This window comes from Zeugodacus cucurbitae, chromosome 2 (assembly GCF_028554725.1).
Source record: "Zeugodacus cucurbitae isolate PBARC_wt_2022May chromosome 2, idZeuCucr1.2, whole genome shotgun sequence".
In the NCBI taxonomy this organism is placed as follows: Eukaryota; Metazoa; Arthropoda; class Insecta; order Diptera; family Tephritidae; genus Zeugodacus; species Zeugodacus cucurbitae.
The window spans coordinates 240,937-252,114 of NC_071667.1; the positions used below are offsets into that span (position 1 = coordinate 240,937).

Sequence of the window (11,178 nt, forward strand, 5' to 3'; positions counted from 1 at the left end):
TGTAGCGAAGATAGCTTTAGTTATGGTGTAGTACTCCGCAGTTCCACTGGACCTTGGTTTGACTGTAGTAGCCTCCCCTTGACAGGCATTGGCAAATCTCCGAATGTGTTCCTCTAAACTTCAATTGACCCAATATGCACTATTATTTTTAAATCTTTTACAAATGTACAAGTTTTAGAGTTTAATTGGATTCTCCAAACTAATTATATTTCCTAATTTGCGTCCTAGGGTTGCCGTTACGAACTATTTTAGTACATTTTATAGCGTTTCCATGACTGATTGCACGCACTGTATTACATCGAATTCACCTCAGCCATAATTTATGTCCTACTGCGTCTCATGTTTGTGTTTGAATGTATTGCAGTTTATAGTAACTTGCTAACTTACGGCATTGTAAACAAATGAGGCATTGAAATAAATTACCAATTTGGTGATTACGGAAAACATGCAATGAATTTAAACACATTCACATTTACTATGTGTATAATATTTCTGTCCTTCGTGCGTAGGCTCTGTTTTGTGGGCAAATACTAGTACATGTCGCCAATTTTCGCCAAACTGGTACCTGATGATATAATTGGAGACTCAACGCTTGGACAGATTGGAAGACAAGAGGCAAGTAACGAGTACTGTTTAACTCGCTCCGCACCGGTATAGGGCAAAATATGTCCGCCTTAATATCGTTTCTCGCACATTCGAGTTTTATATTAAAAGAGTAAATTAAATAAATAAAACCCAATTGTTTCACATGCCATAATTTATATTTATATGTTATTGTACGACGGCATAATCTTTAAGAAAATATTAATGACATTTCACTTTTCATTCGGTTTATAAATAGCGAACTTTACATCTCAATTGTCTTATTCGCTTTCGGCTACTCACTCACATTCGATATGTATAAGTTAAAGGCGTGCACTGTATTAATCTTTTTTGCCTTTGGTAACGCTACTTTTATAGACAAATCAAATCTCACAATGTTAACTTCTAAGGAAATCGCAATCTGGGATATGGAAAGACCTAACCATGAGCTGACAAGTGACACTGTGGTTCGTATAAATGGCGGCCGGCCTGTAGAACAAATCGTTCCGTACCAGGTATCGCTGCAGGTACTCCGACGAGGACGTTATCACCACTTCTGTAGTGGTTCTATTATCAGTGCTCAGCACGTTCTTACTGCCGCTCATTGCTTAACGAAATTGAATCCGAATGAGATCAGTGTTGTTGTTGGTACATTAACGTGGCGTTATGGTGGTGAGCGCCATGTAGTTGTAGCAATGCGCTCTCACCCTGGTTTCTCGTCGAGTTCATTAATTATAAACGACATTGCAGTACTGAAGGTATCTCCGGCATTCAATTTGGCCAGAACTTCAATAAGCACAATTTCGCTGGGTAGCCGGGCGCGTGTGGGCGAGAAGGTGGCAGTGCGTTTAACAGGCTGGGGCTCAATTACGCCTACGGGATCGAGCGGTCTGCCAGAGCGATTGCAAGTGTTAGACTACCACACCATATCGAACCAAGAGTGTGCCCAACGTGGATTCCGTATAACAGCCAACGAGTTATGTGCTCTCGGCGACAGAGGACGCGGCGCTTGTGTGGTAGGTCACGAATAATAGAATATGCTCGTCTTAATCACAATTTAATAACAATTATTAGTAATCCATAAAAATTTCCGAGGTAGGTACAAAATTAATTTTATAATGACCATCTGTTGGTACGGGTTATCAGAGAAATAAAAGCTCCGCTCCCCTTCTAGCAAGAGCGCAACCGCCAAATTTTATATATGTACATACATGTATGCATACATATATGGCTCTAAACACTTTGCAAATGAATTACATATACTGTCTAAATACTTTGCTTTCATATAAATAGATATGTATATTGTGTTTTTTTATTGAGTTTGTCATAAATGTTTAGAAACGTCATAATTCCTTACATACATATGTACATATGGGAAACAGTTTTGCTCCGGATTTGTTATTATCTTTTTGCTTTCAGGGTGATTCCGGAGGCCCACTTACAGTATCAAACGGCACACCACAGCTGGTCGGAATCGTTTCCTATGGCACCGCGACATGCGCCCAGGGTCGCCCCGATGTTTACACAAGAGTCTCAAGTTTTCTGCCATACGTTAATAGAGTAATAAGCAGTGAAATACCATGAAGTTGTAAAACATGCTATTGTGGAAATTAAAGCTTGAAATTAGTGTTCAAACCGCAGATATCCATACATTTAACTCATGTAACCTTAAAAATAAAAGAAACCCGCGAAACTAAATGGAAAATGCATAAACAAACTATGATGTAATAGCGACAAAGACAATGACAATAAAAACAAACAGACGAAGACGAAAATTCATTCAAGACGAACTGGACGAAAGATGATGCACCTTTGCTTTAGTTGTAGAACAATCTGTTCTATGATGCCGGTCCCTAATGAATATTGCTTTCCATGCCTCATTACCACTTATTATGGCGCTGAAGGCAGAGTGACCCGCCAGATGTGAGCGGCCACTTGGCCACAAAGTCAGCAAGAAATGCCGTTGGTAAATCAATAAATATTAAATAAATAACTATAAGCGTCGTATAACTTTACTCAACGACTAATTAAAAAATCTTTTCGATATTCGCTACGGACACCTCTTCGAAAATTCCACCTCACAATATTTTGTTTTTCTTCTTTTTTACATTCAACGATTGGCAAAACAGTTGGGCTAATTTATTGATTCAGCAATAGGCGACATTTAGCGCGAGTCACTTGCTCGCTGACATCAGCGAAAAGGAATAAGAAGTGATACCTTAACTAAACCTAAAGCAAAGGAAAACAATTTGACTCTGATTTGTCGCAGTTTCTATTCGTGTATGTGCGCCCCGCCGACCTCGAGTCCAAAAGCTTAAGACTATGCCTAATTGGACAAATGCATAGGCTCTCGCATTCAAGCAGGCATTCATTCTCATGTTCCACAGCATACAAATGTATTAAAAGTCAGTGTTTGTTTGTTGGCATTTAAGCTATGTAATGACTGAAATATTTAAGTATGTGAAGTTTAATTTTCCGCACAACAAATCTGAGATGCACTTGTAAGAAAACGGTTATTTTGAACGATTTGAGAAGAAAATCTACTGTTTCCCGACAGACCTAGCTAAGCGTAAATAACATACATATACATAAATTCCTATATATATGTACATATATCTGTATATCTGTACACATACGAGTACATACAATATTTAGTTGGAATTTATTGAGTTTGTTTGTCTCACTGATTTGGACTTTATTCTATCATTTGGCGCCGAACCCTAACAGAGCCACAGTGCCACAGAGCTTTGCCTAACCACCACTCATACTTTTTATTCAGCCGTAACTGCTCAGAGATCGTTCTTGGTTTACTCATTGCTGCGCGCACATAAATTCATTTAAATCAATCAATTCAATTTGTTTGTCAATAAAATTTAAATGAGTGTTTCATTTAAGCAAATTAAAATCGACCCAGTTGAATGCCGATTTTAGTTTTTGCGCTTGAAGGCCTGAAGCTTAAAGAGCGTTCCACGATGCACTGATAACTGCAATCATACAACGTGTGCTGCTATATGTACGAAGTTATCGGCGGCAATAGAACTTATATTTGTCAACTATCGAAAGCATTTTGTGTATATTGTAGAGTTGCAACCTAAATGCAATTCATTTCTGCGCAGAAATTTGAAAATTTATAAGCTGAAGCTTTATGTGTTTTCGGTTTTCGCCATTTTGTGGGCGTGGCAGAGGTCCAATTTCTCCCATCTTGGAACTTAACCTTCTTATGGTGCCAAGAAATACATGTACCAAGTTTCATCAAGATATCTAAATTTTTACTCAAGTTACAGTTGCACGGACGGAAAGACAGACATCGAGATTTCAACTCTACTGGTCATCCTGATGACTTTGGTATATATAACCCTATATCTCACTCGTTTTTATGACTTACTCTCTTTACCAACTTTGTTGCGAGAGTATAAAAATACTCTACTTTCATGCGCTCGAGCGAGTAAGCACAGCAATTTTTAGGGGTAATGAAGTTTTAATAAACGAGGTAGATATTTTCAATTTTCCTGCCATTGCTTAATTCGAAGTATTCTATGTACACTGCTTATAAAAATCACTAAAAATTTAAAATCGCCGTCCATTTTCAAATTCGCAAATAAAAATAGTGTATGTGTTTCACCATTGAGCCTCTATGTTCCACCTAGGAACTACGGGAATATCTATGTATACGAGTATATATACGTATATCACCTTGTATCACAGCTGTCAACGCATTCAAAATCGCATTTATGGAGGTGGTCGAAACATACCCAGTCCAGCGCGTTTCGTTTTCGCATTCGCATGCTCGAGCTATGGAGATCAGCTTAATGTTTTCAAGCATTGAACGTACACAGTATGCATACTGATTACAAAATCGGTTTTTAGTAAATAGTTGAGAAATTAACGTTTTACACTTATAAAAGATTGTAATATTTTTTGTAAGCCCATGCTGAACAAGTCATATCAATCACCTGAACAAAAAGTTTTTCCGAAATTGTTAGCTGATAAATTTACTGAAAGCCGGATAGTACCTAAGTATAAACACGCAACGAACATTATCGGTGTGTAGAGGAATCAAAAACATATAGAGAATTGTTTATTTGTTGTTAAGTTTAAGTGCGATTCAAGCTTGAACAGTGTCAACGAAAATAATAAATAATAAAATAAGAAGTTGAAAGCACGCATAAATATATGTACATCTGGATGCATACATGCATGTTTAAAACATTCTACACGTATGTGTGTACGTACTTGTCGATAATTGATTTGGCCGGAGGTGTGGTATAGACATAGACATTTACTCAGACGTTGGCTGGCATAGCAAGCGATAGCAGTTTGAGGAATACTGTTGAGCTGCTGCTGAAATAGCAGCTGAGTGTATTGCTGCCGTCGGTTTTTATTTTTAAATTGTGTCCATAATAGTTTCCACGGTGATGCACATTGTTGTTCTTGAAACATTGCGTGCAACTGTATACGGCCGTCGATAAGCAGATAAGCAACATTAGCGACCAATTTTCAATTAACACGAAAACCTGTGAATAGATAGATACAACTAGCCTCAAGATGCTACAACGGCAGCGCTGGTTTGGTTTGGCCAACAGCGTCAGTTCGCCACAACAGGTCTCCAATTGGCCTTTACTGGTGTCAGCAGCCACCACCGAGGTGGCGCTTGGAGCGCCTCTCTAAACAAATTGTGCATCTAATGCTTTCGACGCGCCGCCACGCATAAATGCCAATATGTACATAGCGGAGTTGTGCATTAGGCCCTCCAGAAATGGAAGGCAATAAGTGCCGCATCAGCAGCTGAAGCAGAGCGTTTAGAATGCACTCAAAGCTAATATGAACAATAAACACACAACGCCGGCCACAACTGTAAGAGCCGAGGAAAAATATCGACAACTTCGAGCTGGCAATGTTCGACCATTTATCATTTTAACGTTTTTGCGCGTAGTGGCCATAAAATTCGGCGTGTTCGCCACAACCAGCAATGCTTTAACTAAAAATGCTTTTATGTAATACGCAACTCTCTTTGTAACTTTGATACTCTCGTAACATCCAGCACAGAGTATAATGTCTTAGTAAAAAAATATAATCTTAGTTTGAAAAATAGCCGTGATACCAACTAGAATATTTATTATTTAAATTTACCGTTTTACCAAAAAATAACAGGTTTCGTTCCATCGATTGACTGACATACATTGACTGAGTTAATATAATAACTTATAAGAAAACTTTAAAATATTTCCTATAACTTGTTTGCGCTCGAACTTAATACTCCCTTACTGGTTTTATAAGAGCTGCTGTTTTTCTGCGAATATACATAAGTTGGTAGAACATGACCGGTGAAGGCGACAGTCACTTTGCAGCATTTCGATAGTCGATGGCAACCGATTTTGTTAGCTTGCTGTTGGACTTTTCCATATAATGTCATTGTCGTCGGTATATCCTGGGTTTACGTGTGCGATGGCGCTGGTAACCTTTCGCACAGTCTGACACCTTTAAGATGCTGCCACTACACATGCTATTTTACGGTAGGCCTATGATTTGTGGCCACCCATACACGCGTAAGTATTCGTTCACAACTTGTGATATATGGAGACACGCGGTGCTCCAAAGACTATTCAAGTAAAACTCGTGTTGTCTAATGACGGTCGATGGAAAGTAATTTGGTTTAATAGAAATTTTGAATAGAATTTGCTGCAGAAATGAAAATATAAATAAATTGGAAAATTATATAGTATATGTAGATTCATTGTACATCTGTACTAAATACAACTTTTAATAGGAAGTCGCAACTATTGAAAGTTAAACTAGTGTATTTTTGATTTAATTTTTTAATTTAGAAGGATGGGATCATGGGATAACATAACCAACCGAAGAAAATAACGATGTGACCAAAGATTCTTTCCATGAGTGTCTAGAACGCATCTACAAGCACTGCCCGAAAATTGTGCTTGGCGATTTCATCGCTCGGGTGGGTAAAGAAGGTGTCTTTGGCACAACAGCCGGAAAATTCAGCCTCCATGATGAAATATCGCCAAACGGCCTGAGGCTGATCGATTTCGCTGTGGCCCGAAAAATGGTCGTCTGTAGTACTAGATTCCAGCATAAGATAATTCATCAAGCAACATGACTTTCTCCTCATCGAAACACGCGTAACCAGATCGATCATGTTGAGATGGATGGACGATATGTCTCCAGGGTTTTTAATGTGCCTACGGTCCGAGGACCAAATATAGACTCAGATCATTATATGGTAGCAGCGAAGATACGCACCGCATCTGTGCAGCAAAGAACGCCCGTCAACAAACACAAGGAAAGTTCGTCGACGAAAAGCTGCAATCGCAACAGACAGCCAGAAATTTTCTACCCGACTTGCACTCCTGCTCTCTGAGAGAATACCGTACACGATAGAACGATGAGCTGTACGAGTTATACGACGACATTGATTTAGTTCAGCGAATAAAAAGACAGTCGCTACGCTGGCTAGGTCATGTTGTCCGCATGGACGAAAACACTCCAGCTTTGAAAGTGTTCGATGCAGTACCCGCTGGTGGAAGTGGTGAGAGAGGAAGGCCTCCTCTCCGTTGGAAAGACCAGGTGGAGAGTGACCTGGTTACGATTGGGATTTCCGCGCGAATAACGCGCTTTTATCGATTCGGCTATAACCAGCTAAACGGTTTCTATGCAAATTACATACATACATTTTTAATTTAAAAATCCTGTGATTTACACTTTTTGGTTGTATGAAGAGTTATTTCATATGTATAAGGGATATAAAACTGCTAGTAGAAAAAAAATATTTCTCATTTGTCGGAGCATGCAATCGAGGCCTGGTCCTACGAAGAAATTTATACATATTTATGTATATAATTTGCTGTATTAATATGGTATAGTTTCCCTTATTATTCATTTTAGATGCGCCAATTAGTGTATGTTAATGTTTTTTAAGTAAGAAGCAACAATAATAAATAATAATAAACCACGGAGCTGACGGTGTTTTCGTATGGCTTCTTTACAAATGTAATCAACAATGCACAGCACCGCAAAATATCGACTTCAAGAAACTACCAGTATTAAAACACATGTACATACATGTGTATGTATAAGTACATACACACATTTTCTAAATTATTATACTCGACCAATATTTTCAATGACGCGTGAGTTCAAAATGTCAAAGCATATGGTACATTGCTCATATTAACCGTGTATCTACATAGTATGTATAAGAAGGTTTAGCCCAGTCACAAGTGCTGGACCGGGGTTCGCGTATGTATGTGTGCTGGCATAAGACGCGAAAGCACAAATGTCAATAGCAAAATGTGCGCATGCGCTTTGATGACGGCCAATGCAATTTTGGGGCAACAGCTAGAGGACGTGGATGCTACTGGCTTTCTCAGTACCAGCAGTCTTTCGCCGAGGTGCGGTATGGTCCTACGCATCGCTGACCTGATGAGTTTAGTACCGATACTACTGCAAAACGCGTAGATTTTATTTTATGATTTGTTGTCTTAGTTAAAGTTACAGCTCATTGGCAAGCCAGAAAATCACGCATTCGCTGCACGTTCCTCAACTATGATCTCTGGCAAAAATAATACCACTTTCCCAAATATCTTTGGCGTTCGCTTCTTTTTTGCATCGGTAAATCGTCACCATCAGCAAACCCACTTTTTTCTCTTCTCTTGTTTTACTAGTAATGGTTTTCATTTTCGAGGCCAATTTGTTGGATTTGTGAAGATATGCAGTATGTAAGAAATTGAAACGTTTGCTTGCAGCTGCAAAAACTGCCACGATTGGAAATGCAATTCTGTGCGGTTTTCCACGGTCCATCCTTTGTGTTTTGTGTAGCTGAACTAATTTTTTTGGCTAATTTGAACACCTGTGCGCAATGATTTCTGATTAACGTATCAGATGTGCAAAATTAGCATTTTCGCCCAATTTCAAATCTGATGTATGCGATATTGATCAATGAATATGTGTTCGTTGTTAGAGGCGTCAAAGCTCGTTTTAAACTAAGGCTTCCGAAAACTTGAATAACAGTGGAAATAAGCTTGATAAAATGTGTATCTGTTTTTTTTTTTTATTTTTAGGAAATTATAATAACGACTATAGATACATACAGTTACCATAAGCCACTTTCAATGCATGGTACTTGTAAAATTATTCTGCTTAAACCAACAAAAACAAACATTATGCATACTAATTAATTTCCTATTAAAAATCTAAACATTTCAATTATTTACATTCGTCTTGTTATTTTCAATTTGCATATTCTTCGTACTCGCATATATGTATATATGTGTACATACATACATATCTAATAATTATACATACCTATGAACAACAGTTAATTTTGAACATATGTACATACATACAATGTGGGCCGCTGTCTGTGTACATTAAGGCGTTTTGGTTGTTACTACTTAAACGCTCTTGAATTTAAGCTTCCTTACGTCTACCACACATATCCATTTAGACATGAATAAGTATGTGCATACGCGAATTTATACATGCGCTAATCGCTACCATCTGTCGTGTACCTAGGAAACTTGTATAATTTGAGCTGCCTTGTTGTACCGATCGACCAAAAGCACATTCATTCCAACACATGTAATGAATTTAAATTGTATCCAGGCGTCAATCCCCCTAAAGGGTGGCGTTTGACATTATCGTATTTGACTTTCATTATGCTGCTAAGCGTATGTCAACTCGTAACGTGTATTGCAGAAACAATAAAACGACTTAATGGTTAATAATTTCGCTATGCGCTGCTGACTTTCATAAGGAATCATGCCGACACAGTTGTATTCGTGGAATCCTTTATTCAATAGCTTCTTCTTCTGCTCCTTAAGGTATCATTTTTCGTGAATTAAACACGCCCGTCATACATACTAATAAACATTTAAGTGCACATATGCCTAGGTGCTTAGACTACCAATCTTTCTACACAAACAACCTGACATATATTTCTGTGTATGTGTGTGTGAATACTTGTGCGCAAATAACATCCCACCACTACAGCTTTTCGCGGCCTGTGGAGCGTCAAACTTCCTTTTGTTATGATGTATGCGCACATATGCACGTACTTGCGCAAGTGGGTGGTGGTGTGGGTAGCGTGTCGGATAAACAATAAAACTGGCACACTATTACATATCCTTGCTGTCATATTTCCATTAAAGCCACGCCATTTAACTCCTAACAAGAATATTTGCATAGGAATAAGCATGCTTTCTTGACTGTATTTTACTGCGAGTTGGATACATATATTGCTCATATTCGTAACTTCCGGCTTTTATCCTTTTGTCGTGCGCGGTAGCGCTCGCTTTTATGGTGTTACCATCACACCTCTCAACACACACACACTCGTATATATGTAGCCGTCGAATGATTGTCGCGAAATCACGACTACTAGGCCTCCCTTTAGGGCTTGAAATATGCGTTAATGAAAGAATGTATCGGCTGTTCAGTGATTTCACTTAACGTCGCCTTCTAACAGACAACAGAGCTCTTTATGACATTTTTTCTAAGCGTCCATATCTTCATCAACATTATGCAATTACTCGATAACTTCAACGGACGGACAGATGATCATGACATAATTAATCGTGTTTAATTCGGAGAACTCAGTTCTTTAATTTTTCCTTTTGGCCTATGCTTTTACAAATGCCGTTGCGAAAACAAAACAGCTATCATTTGCGAAATTATAAATCCAGAAATTTGTGTGTATGTATGTATAATATATTAAAATAAATATGATCTGCAAGAGTTAACCCGTTGAATATCCGTTATGCTGCGTGTGCAAGGAACCAGAACCAGCATTTAATCGCCACGGCTGACCACGGGACGTATCTTGCGGAATGTACTCGAAGTTTACGGCTAACTGTTGTTATTGTGCTGCAGTTTGCAGGTCAATTGTTTTGTGCAAAGTGCATGGTGTTGTAATCAAGCTAGGGACGCCACCAACCACCGCAGAAGCACCACCCGCATATACAGGCGATTCGAAAAGGCACGGTGCGACTATATTCTTCACTTATGTACGTTTACTTCATTTATTCATATTTGCATAATGAACTTTAGCGGCATTGCAAGGGACGTCCCAGAAACTGATAATTTAGCTGCTGGCTTGTTGCTACGGTGTTTGTGTGAGCGCAGCCTGATTAATTGTAATCATAAGCATAGGCAAGTTGTGTTCAACGCCAGATCTCGTTTCCGTTGTCACTGCTCTTCCACCTCATAATTGTATTACAATTTTGTTTATCTATTCATATACATTTTTCTTTCGGTTATATCCGATATGGAAGTTGCTTATGATATTAACTTCTCTTTTTATTTCGCTCAGGTAGTGGCATATCGCTAGTATTTTCGAAATCTACTATTATTGTTTTCAGCCTAATGCTCACATGCATACATACTTATGTATATGCACAAATATACACAGGTCGATTTGACGCTGCCCAATAGCTGCATATTAAAGCCAGATTGTATTAGCAACAGTCTGATTAGAGAACTTTCAGCTAGAGAGGATCGGATTTATCGAATATACTATACTCTCTAGTATACTAGCAGAAGCGGGTAGCATTTACAAACCGCTACCGTAAAAGCTTAGTATTT

The 11,178-nt window shown here is 38.5% G+C and overlaps 1 protein-coding gene across 1 annotated transcript; it reads left to right on the plus strand.

Annotated features, from left to right (window-relative positions):
- The first annotated feature begins 854 nt into the window (after nt 1-854).
- LOC105208425 (mite allergen Der f 3) lies at nt 855-2,222 on the plus strand. Its single transcript, XM_011178256.3, has 2 exons — nt 855-1,598; nt 2,002-2,222. Exons 1-2 carry the CDS (start codon nt 897-899, stop codon nt 2,164-2,166), a joined length of 867 nt encoding a protein of 288 aa, XP_011176558.1. The 5' UTR covers nt 855-896; the 3' UTR covers nt 2,167-2,222.
- The last annotated feature ends 8,956 nt before the right edge of the window (nt 2,223-11,178 follow it).